This window comes from Mixophyes fleayi, chromosome 8, assembly GCF_038048845.1.
Source record: "Mixophyes fleayi isolate aMixFle1 chromosome 8, aMixFle1.hap1, whole genome shotgun sequence".
NCBI classification, from domain to species: domain Eukaryota; kingdom Metazoa; phylum Chordata; class Amphibia; order Anura; family Limnodynastidae; genus Mixophyes; species Mixophyes fleayi.
In genome coordinates, this window is record NC_134409.1 from 88,285,497 (window position 1) to 88,305,642 (window position 20,146).

General features: G+C 45.1%; 1 protein-coding gene across 2 annotated transcripts in view; it reads right to left on the reverse strand.

The window, feature by feature from the left end:
• Nucleotides 1–20,146, reverse strand: part of DNAL4 (dynein axonemal light chain 4) — a 39,367-nt gene that overhangs the window by 11,852 nt on the left and 7,369 nt on the right. Inside the window, exon 2 of one of the 2 annotated variants that reach the window (XM_075182833.1) lies at nucleotides 13,842–14,014. The exons of the other annotated variant lie outside the window; for it this stretch is intronic. Within the exon in view, the coding sequence (XP_075038934.1) occupies nucleotides 13,842–13,913 (72 nt within the window). The 5' untranslated portion in view covers nucleotides 13,914–14,014. The remainder of the gene's footprint in view (nucleotides 1–13,841; nucleotides 14,015–20,146) is intronic. 2 annotated transcript variants of the gene reach the window in all.

A 20,146-nucleotide genomic window follows, 5' to 3' on the forward strand; every position in this document is an offset into this window, starting at 1 on the left:
TCCCGAGACCAAGTCCATGCAGGAGTATATTGAGGAGAATTTGGAAAAGGGCTTCATCAGGCCATCCAAATCTCCAGTAGGAGCTGGTTGTTTTTTTGTATCTAAAAAAGACGGAGGGCTAAGACCCTGTATTGACTACAGAGGATTGAACCTCATCACAGTTAAAAACACCTATCCACTTCCTCTCATCTCTGTATTGTTCGATCAACTAAGAGGTTCAACAGTCTTCACCAAAATTGATCTCCGGGGTGCATATAACCTCATACGTATTAGAGCAGGTGATGAGTGGAAGACAGCATTCAATACGCTCTCTGGCCACTATGAATATTTGGTCATGCCGTTTGGTCTGAGTAACGCCCCTGCAGTATTTTAGGATCTAATTAAAGAAGTACTACGTGAGTTTCTGGGACATTTCATTGTGGTTTACTTGGACGACATCCTCATATATTCGGACTCGTTGTCAGTACATCAGGGTCATGTCAGACAAGTTTTACAAAAGTTGAGAAAACATCATCTCTATGCTAAACTCGAAAAATGTGAGTTTGAAGTTCAGAAGGTATCCTTTCTTGGTTATATAATCTCCTCGGAGGGATTCTCTATGGACCCAACCAAGGTCCAAGCAATCCTAGACTGGGTACAACCGAATAACCTCAAGGCGGTCAAGAGGTTCCTGGGATTCGCCAATTATTACAGGAGGTTTATTGGCGGCTTTGCGGATATCGTGGCTCCCATCATCACCCTGACCCGTAAAGGAGGTGATCCAGCTGTTTGGTCACAACAGGCAATTCGAAACCCTGAAGAAAGCTTTTGTGTCTGCTCAGGTCCTCAGACACCCGGATCCTAAGGTACCGTTTATTCTTGAGGTAGATGCCTCTGACTTCAGTGCTGGGGCCATCTTGTCACAAAAAGATCCCCAGACCCACCGCTTACATCCATGTGCCTTTTTTCCCCGTCAGTTTTCCTCAGCAGAAACCAACTATGACATGGGAAACCGAGAATTGCTGGCAATTAAATGGACCTTTGAAGAATGGCGACACTGGTTGGAAGGCGCTGCACACCAGATCTCCGTTATAACGGATCATAAGAATCTGCAATATATACAGTCAGCCAAACGTCTGAACCTCTGACGGGCTCGTTGGTCGCTGTTCTTCACTCGGTTTAACTTTTTTATCACCTATCGTCCTGGTTCTAAAAATATTCAAGCGGACACTCTGTCCAGAAGTTTCCTGGCACATCATGCTCCGGTCACTAGCCCAGAACCTATTGTTCCTGTGTCTATAATCCATGCCGGATTAACTCAAGATTTGAGTTGTACCTTACAAAGGTTCCAGAGGTTGGCTCCTGACAATACTCCGGTAGGATGCCTGTTTGTTCCTGTTCATTTAAGAAAGGCAGTCCTTGCCGAAGCACACAATAGTCAGTCTGCAGGACACCCTGGAGTCTTCAAAACATTGGAAATCCTTTCCCGTACTGTATGGTGGCCATCACTGTCTGCCGACGTCAAGAGTCACGTCTTGTCTTGTGAAGTTTGTGCCAGGAACAAAGTTCCCAGGACTCGCCCAGTAGGTCAGTTGGTTCCGTTGACCGCACTTGCAAAACCTTGGACACATTTGTCCATGGACTTTATCGTTGATTTACCACCTTCCGCGGGAAACAATACCATTTGGGTCGTGGCAGACCGCTTCAGCAAAATGGCACATTTCATTCCACTAACCCGGCTTCCTACTGCTCGAGATCTAGCCATTCTCTTCATACAACATATTTTCCGTCTCCATGGACTTCCTTCTGATATCGTTTCCGATCGTGGATCACAATTCATTGCACAATTCTGGAGATCCTTCTGTACCCTACTCGGAATTAAAGTCAGCTTGTCATCCGCATACCACCCTCAGTCTAACGGGCAAACCAAAAGGGTTAACCAGACCCTAGAGCAATTTTTAAGATGCTACACATCAGAATTCCATGATAACTGTTCCTCCTTGTTGCCCTGGGCAGAATTTGCTTGTAACAGCTCCTGTCACTCATCTACCAAAATGTCTCAGTTTTTTTGTAATTACGGTTTTCACCCCAGATTTAACTCCTTGTATTCACTTTAGTCCGTTGGTATCCGGGAGATCCGCTCCACTGCCAGGGATCTCAGAGTTATCTGGAGGAAAGCACACTCATCATTGAGACAAGCCTCATTCGTTGCAAAAAAAATTTCGGACCGACACCGTACCATCTGCTCCCTTAAGGTTGGCCAGAAAGTGTGGCTGTCTACAAAAAATATCAGGCTCAAACAGCCTTGTAAGAAGTTGGGTCCTAAGTTCATCGGGCCGTTTCTCATCATCAAGCAGGTGAATCCCGTCGCATTTAGGTTAAAAATTCCGGGCTCGTTGAGGATTCCCAACACGTTTCACTGTTCGCTGTTGAAGCCGGTACTATACCCTGGTCAAGCCCAGTCTTCTAGTGTGCCTGGGAGAGGTTCCAGTGGGCCACAAAAGTTTGTGGTTCAAAGAATCCTTGATTCTAAAAAAGTGCAAGGGCAGGTGCACTTCCTGGTACAGTGGAGGAACCGCGGGTTAGAAGAACGCTCTTGGGTTCCGCAGAGACAACTCCATGCTCCCAAACAACTGAAGGAGTTCTTCAGGAAATTTCCAAGAAAACCTGGGTGGCGGGGTTCCTTGACCCCTCTTCAAGGCGGGGGTACTGTCACGAGCCGCGGCGGTACTCACAGCCGCCGCGGCTCGCTTCTCATGCGCCCCAGCGTCCCGGCCGTCACCTTGACGTCATTTCCTCCTCCTTTCCGGCCGTCACCAGGGCAACGGCCAGACGCTAGTTCACTAGCGCTGCGTCCCGGCGGTGCTGGTAGCCGGGTGCATGCGCATAAATAGTCAGTCTATGAGGCTGATTAACAGGCATTAGCCTGCAACTGTGTAGGTCAGGGACAAGCCCTGATTGGCCCTGCTGGATTCTTGTAATTACTCTGCAGGAGTGTGTTCAACTGCTGATTGGTCTGTGTCTGCTGCCTCATTGCCGGTTATAGCTTCTGTGCTCCAGTCTGCTGACCTGCTTGTTCCTATTCCTGTATTTTGATACCGCTACTGATTTCCCGTGTATGACCCTTGGCTTTGAATTGGACTTCGCTTGTGTTTCCTGTGACCCTGATCTCTGGCCTGTTTACCGTTTCTGCTATCCGCCTGTGACCCCTGACCTCAGCTTGCTTACCGATACTGTTGTCTGCTGCCGGCCCTTGACCTCTGCCTGGACCTCACTCCGTTTGCCTGGGTTCTCCCCAGCCGGTACACACTTTACGACCCTCTGTCAGTCTGCGGCCCAGTCTGTCCCCACCATCAGGGGCTCCAGTGAACACCTGATTGGCAGAGTAGATTCCGGGTTGTGTTGTGGCAGCTGGAGGGGTTCCTAACAGGCAGCTCTTACAATGGGTTAATCCCTGATCAGTTAGTGTAGACAGGAAGAATTTTGTCCCACCTGGCCCGTATATAAGTGCAGCTCCTCCTCTTCCTCAGTGTCTTTCGTAACTTCCCAAGCCATCCCATACATAACTACAGAACAAGGGTGGGAAAATATAGCGCTGCCATGGAGTATTTCAAGGAAAGGAAATTAACGGTGAGTATAATTCTCAATTTTCCTTTCCCTACTCCATGGCAGCCCTTACAATGGGATATACCAAAGCAGTACAGTAATTGGGAGGGCAATAAAACTGTTACGAGCCGCGGCGGTGCCCAGCCGCCGCGACTCACTCTTCCGCGTCCTGGCCGTCGCTATGGCGACCGGGACGTCACTTCCGGCCATAACACGGCCGTTGCCGGGGCAACTAGGAGACGCTTCAGCGCTGTGTCCCGGCAATAAGGAGGCCGGGCGCAGCGTTCATTCTACAGCCTGTGGGCTAATTAATATGGGCGGATTATGGGAGGCAATTACAGGCATTAGCCTGCAACTGTGCAGGCCAGGGGCAAGCCCTGATTGGCTCTGCTAGTTACTGCTTTATTAACCTGCAGGAGTGTGTTCAACTTGTGATTGGTTCAGCTGGGTATTTAAGGCAATGAGGTCTGCTGCCTCATTGCCGGTTATAGTTCTGTATCCAGTCTGCTAGCCTGCTTCCTGCTTGTTCCTGTCTATTGGACCTTGTTACTGCTTACCCGTGTATGACCCTTGGCTTGAATTTGGACCCTGCTTGTGAATCTCGTGACCCTGACCTCTGGCTTGAATACTTACCTCCCTGTCTGCTTGTGACCTCTGACCTCAGCTTGTTCCTTGATACCGTTGTCTGTTGCCGGCCTCTGACCTCTGCTTGGACTCCACTCCGCTGGCCTGGGTTCGCCCTAGCCGGTGCACACTTCACGACCCTCTGCTAGTCCGCAGCCAAGTCTGTCCCCACCATCAGGGGCTCCAGTGAATACCTGACTGGTAGAGTAGACTCCGGGTTGTGTTGTGCCGGCTAGCGGGGTTCCTAACATTATAACCGGACGCCCAAAAAACAGACGTTCCGGAGATAAAGTTAAGATGGAAGGAAGTGGAACTTCACCGTCTCCGGCGCAAGCCCTAGCGGGTCATGTGGAATCCCTGTACCAAATGATCCAGGGATTGTCTGAGCGTTTGTCCACTCAAGAAGAAGCTGCGAAATCTTCACAACCCACTCCGAGTTCTGTCTGCGAACCTAAGATGAATTTACCGGATCGCTTCACCGGAAATAGATCCCTGTTTCGGAATTTCAGGGAGAGCTGCAAACTTTATTTCCGTTTGAGACCCCGCTCCTCCGGTTCAGAGCAACAAAGAGTCGGGATTATCATTTCCCTCTTACAGGGTGACCCCCAGTCTTGGGCCTTTTCCTTGCCGTAGACCAGTCCTGCCATGCAGTCAGTAGATGCTTTCTTCGAGGCGTTGGGTCTACTGTATGACGACCCGGATCGAATGGCCTTCGCTGAAGCTCATCTACGGGCCTTGAAACAAGGCCGGCGGTCGGCAGAGGAATACTGCGCGGAATTTCGTAGATGGTCACCTGATAGTGGATGGAACGACCCTGCCTTAAGCAGTCAGTTTCGTTTAGGCCTGTCAGAACAAATCAAAGATTCTTTGGTGCAATATCCGTCTCCTACCTCACTGGAGGATCTGATGCACCTCTCCATTAAAATTGACAGGAGAATTAAAGAGCGAAAAACTGAAAAAGAGGCATCTTCTCCTCCATCTGTTCTGATTCCTGTTTCCACGGATGATGAGGAGCCTATGCAATTAGGAGCATATCGTCTCTCTTCTGAGGAAAGAGACAGGAGACGTTCGCAAGGTTTATGTCTCTACTGTGGCATAAAAGGCCACTTCTCCCGTTCCTGCCCAAATAAGTCGGGAAAAGACCATGCCTAGGGAATGAGGGGAAAGTTCACCTAGGTCTGCAAATTATCTCCCCGAAAAATGCTGTATTAATCCCTGCACAGCTCACCTTCAGTGCTCGTTCTGTGGACCTGTCGGCCTTCATTGATAGCGGAGCTGCAGGCAACTTCCTTGATGTCGGGTTTGCCCGCTCTGCCGGAATTCCGATGGTAAAACTCAAATCTGCTATTACTGTCTGTGGCTTAGACGGAAGTCCGTTGCCTGGTGGCAAGATTTCCTGGGAGACCCCGCCACTACAGTTGAAGATCGGAGCTCTCCATTCTGAGTCAATCACCTTCTTCCTGATCGATTGTTCGTTGGTTCCTTTGATCTTGGGCCACCCATGGCTTTCCTGTCATAACCCTGTCATAGAATGGGTAAAAGGAGAGATTGTCCAGTGGAGTACTTATTGTACACAGTCTTGCTTGTCACTGCTTCTGCGTATGATTCAGCCTATTCCGGAGCGGCTTCCCTCACAGTATCATGAGTTCTGGGACGTGTTCTCCAAGAACGCTGCTGATACCTTACCGCCACATCGTGACTTTGACTGTGCCATCAAACTTATTCCTGGTTCCAAGTTACCTAAGGGGCGTTTGTATTCCCTTTCTGCTCCAGAAACAAAATCCATGCAGGAATATATCGATGAAATCCTGGAGAAAGGCTTTATCAGGCCATCTAAATTTCCCGTAGGAGCAGGATGCTTCTTTGAGAAAGTGCTCTGAGAAGCACGAAACGCGTCAGCGGGGTTTGTGTGTTTTATACATGGATACAAGTCTGCCTTCGATTCCAACATTCAAGTGTCTCTATTGAAGTGGCGAATCATCTTTAATTATTCATATTCACTCTGGGGCATTATACCACTCAGCTGGTCCATAAGAAGCCTATATTATCACTGGCTCCAATAACCTGTACTATGAACTAAGAGCGCTCTCCAGCCGGAATTGAGACAACACTATTACTGGATCTGTGTTGCACAGCGGAGTCTGTGCTTTAGAGACCGGCTAACCTCAGAGGGAATGATATTATCCAAAAAACGGATCATCTGTTTTATTGACGGATCATAGAAATAAGGTGATTGAGATCTATCTCGCCACACACACCATTTGACTCTGAAGGAGGCCGTATCCATGAGGTATTTTACTCATTATTCATAGAACAGTGTGCATTCTATTAAGCATATACTGAATACTCTGGATGTTCCGGATCTATGATTGAATATTTTATATCTGGATGTGCTTTTTCTGTGTACACCAACTTTTTTCTACAGCCGCGGTTGTGTCTTTTTTATATGTGTGTTTTTATGTATGTTTCTTTATATGTGTGTTTAAATATAGTGTCCTATATTGAGTATACCCTAATATAGGGTTTATTTGATAGATCCAGGAGCACTATTCAAGTCCGATTGATTGTGGATATTGACAAGTATAATAAATGCAGTGTTAATTTTACCTGGCAATTTGTCAATTGAATCATTTTGCTTGACAGGAGATCCTCCGTAAACTGTGGTGTTTATTTAGCCAACATTGATTTTCTTTCTAGCAGCGCGACCTTCATTTATTGTTGTTTGAGGATGCTTCTTTGTATCAAAAAAGGACGGAGGGTTAAGACCCTGTATAGACTACCGGGGATTGAATCTTATCACAATTAAAAACACCTACCCCCTTCCGCTCATCTCAGTATTGTTTGATCAGTTAAGAGGGGCTACTATCTTCACTAAAATCGACCTTCGTGGAGCGTATAATCTCATCCGTATCAAAGAAGGAGATGAGTGGAAGACGGCTTTCAATACGCACTCTGGCCACTACGAGTATCTGGTCATGCTGTTTGGCCTCAGCAATGAGCCTGCAGTGTTCCAGGACTTGATCAACGAGGTTCTCCGAGACTTCCTGGGTGGTTTTGTGGTCGTCTATTTAGATGATATCCCCATCTATTCCAAATCTTTACTCTCACATCAGACTCACGTCCAACAAGTAATACGAAAATTGCGAGAAAACCACCTCTACGCCAAGCTGGAAAAGTGTGAGTTTGAGGTGCAGAAGGTATCCTTTTTAGGTTACATAATCTCTTCTGAGGGAGATTCTATGGATCCAACAAATGTCCAGGCTATTGTGGATTGGGTACAACCCAACAATCTAAAGGCGGTAGAGGTTTCTGGGCTCCTCCAATTATTTGCGAAGGTTCATTTACAACTTCGCTGACATTGTGGCTCCCATTCTCGCTATGACCCGTAAAGGAATGGACCCAACTAATTGGTCGTCCCAAGTAGTAGCCCCATTCGAAAGCCTGAAAAAGGCCTTTATCTCAGCTGAGGTCCTTAAACATCCAGATCCAGCTAAAGCATTTGTTCTTGAGGTCGATGCCTCGGATGTCGGGGCCGGCGCCATCCTATCACAGAAGGATCCTCATACTAATCGTCTACACCCATGTGCCTATTTCTCCCAACAGTTCTCTTCAGCGAAAGCCAACTACGACGTCGTTAATAGAGAACTATTGGCAATCAAGTGGGCCTTCGAGGAGTGGCGGCATTGGTTGGAGGGTGCTTCGCATCAGATCTCTGTCATTACCGACCACAAGAACTTGCCATATATACAGTCAGCCAAGCGTTTAAACCCTAGACAGGCCCACTGGGCATTATTTTTTACCCGGTTTAATTTCCTGATCACCTACAGACCAGGTTCCAAGAATGTCCGGGCAGATGCTCTGTCCAGGAGTTTCCTGGCACACCATGTTCCAGTTACTAACCCGGAGCCTATTATTCCTCCTTCCGTAATCCATGCCGGGTTAACCCAAGATCCGAGTGTCACACTTCAGAGATTCCAGAGATTAGCCCCATATGCTACTCCGGAGCAACGACTCTTTGTTCCATTCCACTTAAGAAAGACGGTTCTTGCGGAAGCACATTGCAGTAGGGCTGCTGGGCACCCTGGAATTTACAAGATGCTAGAAATCCTTTCCCGCACGGTCTGGTGGCCATCCATGTCTGCCGACGTCAAGAGTCATGTCCTCTCATGTGAGATTTGTGCTAGAAACAAAGTTCCTAGGATCCGTCCAGTAGGCCAATTAGTTCCTTTGGGCCCTCCTGCGAAACCATGGACTCACTTGTCTATGGACTTTGTAGTGGATTTACCACATTCTGCAGGACACAACACGATTTGGGTCGTGGTAGACCGGTTCAGCAAAATGTCACATTTCATTCCGTTAACCAAACTGCCTTCTGCTCGGTATTTGGCTCTCTTATTCATTCAACATATTTTCAGGCTCCATGGACTCCCTACTGACATCGTCTCTAAACGGGGTTCTCAGTTTATAGCGCAATTCTGGAGATCCTTCTGAACCCTTCTCGGAATCAAGGTCAGTTTATCATCCGCATAACACCCTCAGTCAAATGGGCAAACTGAAAGGGTTAACCAGTCCCTAGAAAAGTTTCTACGATGCTACACATCGGAGTTCCACGATAATTGGTCTTCCTTGTTACCCTGGGCGGAATTTGCCTGTAATAATTCCTCTCACTCAGCTACTAAAATCTCTCCGTTCTTCTGCAATTATGGTTTTCACCCCAGATCTAACTCCCTGTATTCACTCCAGTCCGTTGGTATCCAGGAGATCCGCTCCACTGCAAGAGATCTCAGAGTTAGCTGGAAGAAAGTACACTCATCATTGAGACAAGCCTCACTTGTGGAAAAAAAAATTCGGACCGACATCGTACCACCTGCTCCCTTAAGGTTGGCCAGAAAGTGTGGCTGTCTACAAAAAATATCAGGCTCAGACAGCCTTGCAAGAAGTTGGGTCCTAAGTTCATCGGGCCGTTTCCTATCATCAAACAGGTGAACCCCGTCGCATTTAGGTTAAAAATTCCGGGCTCGTTGAGAATTCCTAACACATTTCACTGTTCTCTGTTGAAGCCGGTACTATATCCTGGTCAAGCCCAGTCTTCAAGTGTGCCTGGGAGAGGTTCCAGTGGGCCACAAAAATTCGTGATTCAAAAGGTCCTTGATTCTAAAAAAGTTCAAGGACAGGTACATTTCCTTGTACAATGGAGGAATCGCGGATTGGAAGAGCGATCTTGGGTTCCGCGGAGACAACTCCATGCCCCAAAGAAACAGAAGGAGTTCTTCAAAAAATTCCCTAGAAAACCTGGATGTCGGGGTCCCTCGACCCCTCCTCAAGGGGGGGGTACTGTTACGAGCCGCGGCGGTGCCCAGCCGCCGCGACTCACTCACCCGCGTCCTGGCCGTTGCTATGGCGACCGGGACGTCACTTCCGGCCATAACACGGCCGTTGCCGGGGCAACTAGGAGACGCTTCAGCGCTGCGTCCCGGCAATAAGAGGAGGCCGGGCGCAGCGTTCATTCTACAGCCTGTGGGCTAATTAATATGGGCGGATTATGGGAGGCAATTACAGGCATTAGCCTGCAACTGTGCAGGCCAGGGGCAAGCCCTGATTGGCTCTGCTAGTTACTGCTTTATTAACCTGCAGGAGTGTGTTCAACTTGTGATTGGTTCAGCTGGGTATTTAAGGCAATGAGGTCTGCTGCCTCATTGCCGGTTATAGTTCTGTATCCAGTCTGCTAGCCTGCTTCCTGCTTGTTCCTGTCTATTGGACCTTGTTACTGCTTACCCGTGTATGACCCTTGGCTTGAATTTGGACCCTGCTTGTGAATCTCGTGACCCTGACCTCTGGCTTGAATACTTACCTCCCTGTCTGCTTGTGACCTCTGACCTCAGCTTGTTCCTTGATACCGTTGTCTGCTGCCGGCCTCTGACCTCTGCTTGGACTCCACTCCGCTGGCCTGGGTTCTCCCTAGCCGGTACACACTTCACGACCCTCTGCCAGTCCGCAGCCCAGTCTGTCCCCACCATCAGGGGCTCCAGTGAATACCTGACTGGTAGAGTAGACTCCGGGTTGTGTTGTGCCGGCTAGCGGGGTTCCTAACAAAAACCAACACCTTAGTAAATTCAAACAGAAAATTTATTCACAGTGCCTGTTGGAGAATCTCTCTCTCAAACTGTGTTTCTTTAGAAACTGAAACGTTAAGAAGATAATGCCTAGAAAAGGTGTGCCTTACAGATGTATGTTGCCGATGCATGTGTTCTATGTGCTCAGGAGGTTGCTATCGCCCTAGTTGAATGTGCTTTCAGTATTCTAGGTACCTCCTGCCCTTTCCCCCTGTAGGCCTGTGCAATCACTTCTCTGATCCACTTTGCCAATGTGGGTTTGGATGGGGCTTGTTCTTTATGAGGACCTTCCGGAAGCACAAATAGTTGCTTTGTCTTCCTCAGATTTTTTGTTCTGATGATGCACGTAGATATAGCCCTCACTAGGTCTAGAGTGTGGAGACGTGTTTCATCACCATTAGCGGGATTAGGACAGATAGATGGCAGAATCAACTTCTGATTGATGTGGAATGAGGATACCACCTTGGGTAAATAATCCGGATTCGTCTTCAGAACCACTCTATCTTCATAGATATTCAGAAAGGGTTCTTCACACCATAAAGCATGTATGTCTCCTATTCGCCGAGCCAAAGTGATAGCCACCAAAAAGAGTACCTTTAGAGTGAGGCATCTAAGAGATATGTCTTGTAACGGTTCAAACGAATTGGCTGTTAAGGCATCCAAAACAATATTAAGGTCCCAAGGGGCTAAGAATGGTTTCGGTCTTGGGCGTAACCTCTTTAGTGCTTGAAAAAATACTGGCAGATGTGGGATCCTACGCCATGTCCCCTGCCCAACAAATAAATTGTTTACAGATTCTGTAATAAATCATACAGGAGACTTTTTTCCTGGCATGAATTAGAATGTCTATTACTTCATCTGAGACCCCTTTGGATTTTAGCAATTGCCTTTCAGTCTCTATGCCATCAAAACTCAGAGTTTGGATTTGGATGTAAAACTGGACCCTGATGTCTGAGGTCTGGCCTCGGTAACAGCCATGGATGTTCCAGCAACATTCTCTGTGCTACAGCGAACCAGGGACGCCTCGGTCATGCCGGGAGGATCGCTATCACCTCCACTTTCTCTTTCCTTATTTTCCTGAGTATCTGAGGGATGAGTGGAAAGGAAGGAAACATTTACCCCAGTTTGAAGTTCCACTGTATTGACAGGGCATCTATCCCTAGGACTCTGATGTCTCTGTGACGGGAGTAGAAGAGGGGTATCTTGGCATTGTTTCCTGTGGCCATAAAGTCTATTTCTGGTGTTCCAAATCTGCATTGTACCAGCTGAAAGATTTCTTTGTGCAGCTCCCACTCCCCTGGGTTAACTTGGTGTCTGCTCAAGTAATCCGCCACTACGTTGTCTTTGCCTGCTACGTGAAGGGCTGAGAGAGATCTCAGATTAGCCTCTGCCCACGCCATCAGAGCGGTTATTTTTGTCAACATTGTTCTGTTCTTTGTACCAACCTGCTTGTTTATGAAGGCAACCACAGTCCTGTTGTCGGAGAAGTCTTGTAGATGCTTGTCTCGTAGATAGGGCTGGAAGTACTGAACCGCCTGCCAGACTGCTCTCATCTCCAAGACGTTCCCCTGAAGAATTCTCTCTTCGCCTCGCCAAGTGCCCTGCGTGACCATACCTTGCATGTAAGCACCCCAACCTAGTGCACTGGCGTCTGTGGTAAGGATATACCAGTCTAGTACCGAAAGGTCTGGGAGCTGCCACCAATGTAAGGACTGCCTGGCTGACCTTGAGAGATTGATGTTGGAGTCTAGGGACCCCACTGCGCAAAGAGGTTTGCTTGCAGAACTCTCATATGCCACCCCATGGGAGTATTCCTATTGTTGAGGAAACCATTCCTAGGAGACGCAGACATGTTCTCGCTGACACAAGAGGTTGGATTTGAATCAGGTGTGCTAACGACTGGATCTTGCCAGCCCTTTCTTGAGAGAGGCAGACTTTGTCCGTACGTGTATTTATTTGCACTCCTAGAAATACAAGCAGTTCTGATGGTATCAACTGGCTTTTTCTATATTGACTAACCAACCGTGTTGTTGCAGAAACTGGATCACTTGAGATGTAGTTTCCCAGGCTATTTATTCTGATTTTGCCGAAATTAGAATATCGTCCAGATATGGCCACAAGGTCACTGCTCTTTCCCTGAGCGCCGCCATTAGCACTACAAGGACCTTGGTGAATGCTCTTGGAGACGTGGAAAGGCCAAACGGAAGACAAGTGAACTGGAAGTGACGCCCTAGAATGCAAAACCTTAGGAACGGTCGGTGATGGGATGTCACCAGAATATGGAAATGTGCATCTTTTAAGCCTATTGCCATTAGAAAATCTACTGTTTCTAGTGCTTTGAGAATCGTGTTGACAGATTCCATCCTGAAATGTTTTGTTCCCACATAGCCGTTGAGAGCCCTTAAAGCTAGCACTGTCCTGAAGTCACCTGATGATTTCTGGACAAGGAACAGTCTGGAGTAGAAATCCTTTCTTTCCTGTGCTGACGGTACTGATACAATAGCTCTTGTTCTCACTAGGCCTCTGAGACTTTGCTCCAATGCCTGCAGTTCTAGGGAAGACGAGGGACTTCTTGACTGAATGAATTTGTTGTCTACAGGGTATATATGGAATTCTATAGCATATCCCTTGGTGACTATCTCCTGGACCCATTTGTCTTGTGTGGTCTGAATCCAAACTTTTGCAAAGCGTGATATCCTGCCACCCACTGGAGTTAGTGGAGAGTGGATTCGTAGATAGTCATTGGGGTCTTTGCTGTCCTTGCTTCCCTCTTCTTGGTCTGAATGGCCGAAAGGACTGTCTTGCCATACTATCCTGTTGTTTAGAATATTGTCTCCCCGGCCTGTAGGTACAGGCTTCCTTAAATTGCTATTTTGGAGAATAAGAAAAAAAAGGTCTCACTTTTCTGTCCTGTGGTAACCGATTAGCTTGTAACCGATTGTCCTCCATGCGCACCCTTACAATGGGTTAATCCCTGATCAGTTAGTGTAGACAGGAGGACAGTGCGCGCCCGCAGGACAGTGCGCGCGCATTGTCCTCCTAACTGATCAAGGATTAACCCATTGTAAGGGCTGCCATGGAGTAGGGAAAGGAAAAAACGATTTTCAAGAAAAAACAATATAGCTGCTGCATGCAAAATAGATCGTAGGGGTTTGAGTCTGTTTAGAGAAAGGCCGGTAATGAAGGGATTGCAATAGTCAATGCGGGAAATAAGTGCATGAATTAGAGTTTTTGCAGTGTCTTGTGTACAATATGCACATATTCTGGAAATGTATTTTAGATGTATGCAACATGATTTAGATATAGAGTCAATGTGGGGAACAAAGGATAGTTCTGAGTCAAGGATCACACCTAGGCAGAGAGCTTTTAAATCAGCATGTTTCTGTCAGAGATAACAAAGTAACAGAGCTATATGTAATTTGGCGCACAAACAGTTAATATGTGTCACTTCTATAATATTCTATATCAAGCCTTGAACATAAGGCAAGAAACAGACAACTAATAACTTATCAGCATTACCCGTATTAAAGGAAAGCTGTGCATCCTCTTGTAGTCTGCCTCATCCTTCTTGCCCTCTCCAGGATCTGCCATGACTCCCTCTCTTCAAGTGTCAGCAATCAGTATATACTTTTAGGTTTTGCAAAACAGAACATATAAGGTGGATACTGAAGATCCAGCAGTGGTTCAAACTCCTAAAGAAACACAGAATGTTTAACATTGCACAAACTATACTAAAATGCCTTTGTTCATATAATATTGCCTCCTTTTCTCCTTTATTTAAAAAAGCCTTGATTTTCCTTTCAAACACTGCAGCAAGTCCTGTACCAGAATTATACATACAAAGAAAGCACAAATGGAATCAAAGGTTACAAACGCTTGCCGCTGAATGTAAGAACTTTAGTGCCACCAACGTGCAGTATGTATTTCATTTTACTTCCAAACAATAACAGCCTAAACATTAAAGAACACGGCTATTCTTTGTATCACCAGGGCAACCAGCAGATAGGATTTTCTTCAAAGGGAGAAATCTATAATGAAAGAAACCCTTTAAATTTTAAAGGACAGTGCATCTTTCTAGAGATGATGTGGTCACCCCAAAGATATCTGTTTTTACTTAATAAAAACGTTTTTACGTGTGTCTGTGAAGCCCATACTGGCAATTTGCTTGCGTATTTACTGCTTTAAGAAAATGGTAGGTGATGGTTTATGTTGTTAACTATTAGTTAATTACATTAAAGATAAAATAAGTTTAGTATAGGGTATTAGCAAATGTAAAATTTGGATGTGGACTCTTACTGTTAGACTGTTACTCTTACCTGGGACAAACCATCTTTCTGGATCAGGCATATATAAATCAACTCATCAAAAAATGAAATGGAACAGCTTGTTGCCATTTTTTTATCTGTATACTGCATCCTGATATTATGTTTTTCAGCATAAAAAGTTCAATCGTAAGCCACAGGCTGAAACTATGTTTTGATCCAACTGAAATTATAGAGCTAGTGAACAATATAGTAGAAAACATTAAATAGTGTAAGGAGACGTTTAATAGTACAATTACATATTTGGACAACATTATAGAGAAATGTATGGTGCTTCATTAGAAAGGTTTTGTTTGGTGATCATAAACATGCTGAAGACCAATTTTTCATTATAAATTTGCTACTAGGTGACACTGTTCTATAAAAGAGGAAACAAGAGAAAAGAGAGTATATATAGAGGCACTCCGAGATGTGAAAAATTGCTAAAAATAACAATTTTTATTGATATGTATTAAAAATATATATTGTCTTTTCATACAACTAGCAAAAATAAAAACGAACATATAGTGAAGTGTGAAATAAAATGCAGTCCCAGCTGCAAATCGCTTGTGAACTCACGCTATTATAGTTCAATAAACATATTCATTAATGTGATAATAAATATTGTGAAATCGAATAAGTATGCTATGAAACTATAAAGTTACTATCAGATTATCTATACTATTCAATTCATATGAGCCTATTATCTGGAAGGTTATATTAAAAACTCATATGGATGATATATAAACTAATTGGACTAATTCAAAGAAGCAGACAAACATTATATCACATTAATTAATATGTTTATTGAACTATAACAGCGCGAGTTCACAAGCGATTTGCAGCTGGGACTGCATTTTATTTCACACCACTATATTTTCGTTTTTATTTTCGCTAGTTGTATGAACAGACAATATATATTTTTAATACATATCAATAAAATTGTTATTTTAAGCAATTTTTCACATCCCGGAGTGCCTCTATATATACTCTCTTTTCTCATGTTTCCGCTTTTGAATTAAAATTAGTAAAAGGGTGCACCCTCCAGTGATAAAATTAGATAAAAATCTGGAACAACTGTATAATCAGTAATATAGGGGATGATGTTACTCATACTCAACCTCCTTGACCTCTCCGCGACCTTTGATACCGTTGAGCACCCCCTCCTTCTGCAAACTCTTCTATCTCTCGGCCTCTCTGGCTCAGTCCATGCCTGGTTCTGCTCTTACCTCGCTAACCGCACCTTCTCTGTCTCCATGTCTGGCTTCTCTTCTACCCCCTCCCCTCTCCCGGTTGGCGTCCCCCAGGGCTCTGTTCTCGGCCCCCTTCTCTTTTCGCTCTACACTTCCTCCCTCTGTGCTCTTATCACCTCCTTTGGTCTTCAGTATCACCTTTATGCTAACGACATTCAACTCTACATCTCTTCTCCTGATCTCTCTTCCACTCTCCTCTCTCGTGTATCTGACTGCCTCTCCGCCATCTCCTCCTGGATGTTCTCGCGCTTTCTTAACATCAATATCTCTAAAACTGAACTTATTGTCTTCCCTCCCGCCAGACTCCCCTCCCATCACAACCTCTCTATCGTTGTCAATAACACTACCATCTCCTCTGTCACCCAACTCTGATGCCTAGGTGTCACTCTTGACTCCTCTCTCTCCTTCGTCCCCCACATCCAATCCCTTGCCCAAGCCTGTCGCTTCCAACTGCGCAACATCGCCCGCATCCGGCCCTTCCTCTCTCAAGATGCCACCAAAACAATCATCCACTCTCTCATCATCTCCCGCCTCGATTACTGCAACCTTCTCCTCACTGGCCTCCCACTCTCCCACCTTGCCCCCCTCCGCTCCGTTCTACAGGATCCTTTTCAAACTCCTCATCACCACCACTTACAAAGCCCTCTCCCAGTCTACTGCCCCCTATATCTCTAACCTCCTCACCACCTACACTCCGGTCCGCTCCCTGCGCTCGGCCAATGACCGTCGCCTCTCCTCCACTCTGATCACCTCTTACCACTCTAGAATCCAGGACCTCTCCCGAGCTGCACCCTTACACTGGAATGACCACCCTCGTTCCATCCGTCTCTCTCCCAACCTGTGCTCCTTCAAACGGGCACTTAAAACCCACCTGTTCCTTAAAGCCTACTAACCAGCCACCTAACCCTCATCCACTCTTTTCGTTCTCCCTTTCTCCCCTGGCCCCTTTCTTCTCTCCCCCTGCTTCACTGGCTCCCTTTCGTGCCTGTTTTTGTTTCACCCTCCCTTAGGATGTAAGCTCTTATGAGCAGGGCCCCCCCTCCCCTCCTGTCTCCATACCGGTTCTTCTGCTCTGTCTTTACTCCATATGTCTTCCTGGAGTTCTTGAAGCATTGGTACTTTGTGTTTATTGTTCTGTACTTTGTCACCCTGTTTTGTACTACTGTTTGTACTGTGCACGGTGCTGCGGAAACCTTGTGGCGCCCAACAAATAAAGGATAATAATAATAATAATAATAATAATAATAATAATCTCATTGATTAACGTAGTGCGGTTATCCTTGTATAATTGCTACTGTTCTATAAAAGTCTATCAAGAAAATGAAACAATATGGATCCAACAGGACAATTGTGCTGTAATGCAAAGTTATGAATAGCATATTGACTTTGTCTAGTTTAGTGCAAGCAAAGCAAAAGTCTGATGAAGTTGCTATGTGTTACAGCATATTTATGTTAGTTGTAACATTTTACTAATTAAGCCTTTACACATTAAACTTACTTAATTAGCATTGTAATTCCAACTCAGATATGCAAGAAAGAAAAATCTCTAAAAAAAAAACAACAACTACTATTTATGTGTTTTACTCATCATTTTCATAATACTTACAAATCTGATTTTGGTGGTATGACAGATATGGCGGACATACTTACCTAATGGCTTGCCCACTGAAACCAGGTGAAAGTATGTAAAAAACAGAAAGTAATTCTAATTAAAATTAAAGTTAGTAGTTTCCAGTCTCTATTTTTCAGTGTAGACCAACGGCCCAGTACACTCCCTTACAATTATGAATATTGAATGCAGTTTTGACCATTATCTATAATATAAATGCTTAGTGGCGTGTGTTAGTCTGTCTGTCTGTGTGTGTGTGTGGAAAAAATAAAACCAAGCTGCAGCGCCACCTGCTGGGCGGAGTTATACACTGACCTACTAAATTCTTGGTGTGTGGAAAAAAAAATTCAGAAAGGGCTGAAATTTGGTATACTAAGATGTTTTTAATTTGTTAATTTAATTTGTTAATTGTTAAAAGTGTTTATAAAGATTTAAAAAAAATATATATATATATTTCTTGAAGGAGAAGTGACAGTTGGGAGTGGTTGGTGGTTGCCGGGGGTGACAGTGGGGAGTGGTTGGTGGTTGCCGGGGGTGACAGAGTGAGAGGAGTGTGATACTCAGGAACGCTGAGAGAGATCCCTGTGTCTGGATAGACATCTGGATAGATGTGGCGATGAAAATAAAGGATGAGGTGATGGAGAAGAATGATGAGGTGGTGACATGTGGACAAAACCACGTTAAAAAAGGGCGCTTACGTCGGGAAGTAACACTCTTCCCCTGAGGAGGCCTGGGCTATGGCCCAAATGCATGACAAGAACCTTTTTAACACCTTAAGTGGCTTGATTTGACTAGAATTCATGAGTATCATGCACGGGTTAACTTGTTAAAAATATGTATTTAAACTGAAAAAAAAACAAAAATTAAAATTGTAGCCAAGTTTGGCAAAGCACTAAACAAATCTACTATATAAATGCCTAGTGGCGTGTGTGGAAAAGAAAAGAAAAAAAAAACCAAGCTGCAGCGCCACCTGCTGGGCAGAGTTATACACTGACCTATATATTTCTTGAAGGAGAAGTGACAGTTGGGAGTGGTTGGTGGTTGCCGGGGGTGACAGTGGGGAGTTTTTAACACCTTAAGTAGCTTGATTTGACTAGAATGCATGAGTATCATGCACGGGTTAACTGACCTACCAAATTCTTAGTGTGTGTGGAAAAAAAAAACCTCAAAAAGGGCTGAAATTTGGTATACTGACATTATTGACGAGTTGAGGGGTCAAACTCATTTTCGTGAGGTAATTTTACCTCATGAACACACATGTGTACAGTGGCGGATCCAGGGGGGTGCGATCGGGACAATCGCAGGGGTTTGCTACCGAAGGCTGCACAGTATGTGCAGGTCCGTTTGGCAGTGACAGTGTGCTGCCCGGCTGCTCTGATTGTGAAACACAATCAGAGCAGCCGGGCAGCACACTGTCCCTGCCTAGCGGACCTGCACGTACTGTGCAGCCCCCGACAGCCTCAGAAGTCGGGAAAGGGGGTGGGGCCTAAATTGCCCCGCCCCAACTTCGCCCCGGGGAACAAACATTTTTCATTTTAACCACGTTAAAAAGGGTGCTTGCGTCGGGAAGTAACGCTCTTCCCCTGAGGAGGCCTGGGCTAGGCCCAAATGCATGACAAGAACCTTTTTAACACCTTAAGTGGCTTGATTTGACTAGAATGCATGAGTATCATGCACGGGTTAACTTGTACTAATATATATGGTGAATGCTATTATATATTATAGGAGTCAAACATACACTTTCAGAAATCAAACAATTAATGTGTCTAACCAGAATTATATAGCAGGCCACAAATGAGGGTCAATTTTAAAGGAAAAAGTTAGTTTCTGTCATTTTGTCAGATACCACTAGAAATAATAGTTGACCTTTAAGTAAAACTGGATTTAATTAGGTTTTGTAATCATCTTGCATCATTCTATGCCAAGTAACAGTGGCAGGGGTGATCCTTGTTTTTTGCGGCTATAAAGCCTACTGATTATGTCACTACTTTTCGTGACAGACAAGTCTGTATTATTAACAGTTGGTGCACCGAGAGTGAATATGTCTTAAACAAGCCCTCCACATGATCTTGCCACCTTTCCAACACTACCCCAGTTCTGTTATTCTACCCCAAAAATAGGTGGTCTGTAAACAACACAAGATTGCCCAAGGAATGTGCCTTGTTTGTCCATACTGGAAATAAGTCCTCTTTGACAACAGTGAAGGAAGAGACAAGTAAGACAGGCAACTAAAATGTAAATGTTTATGGAACAAATAGCTAGCAAACTGATAAAAATTATTTTTGATGTGTTATGGAAAACTACATGTTAATTCATGGTGACAGGCATACAATAAAGCATACCACCCAAGACTCCCAGATCTTTCATTTTTTGATGCCCTACCTGTAGTCTCATGATGCCCCCAGTATCATTTTGTTCCTACTCATGGAGCACTCTCCCATAAGCTGATGCTTTATCTTAATAAAATGAACAGTAGCAGCACAAGCATGCAGGCAACAAGACACTCAAAGGCTGTCTTGTTTGTACATGCCTTTCTGCAACCTTTACAAGATATATTGTTTTATTTTTCTGACTTCCATATGCGTTTTTCACCAAAACCTTTATATTATAGGTAGTAGGCAGATTGTGCACCCCCCCCCTCCTTCCCATGCTTGGGTGCAA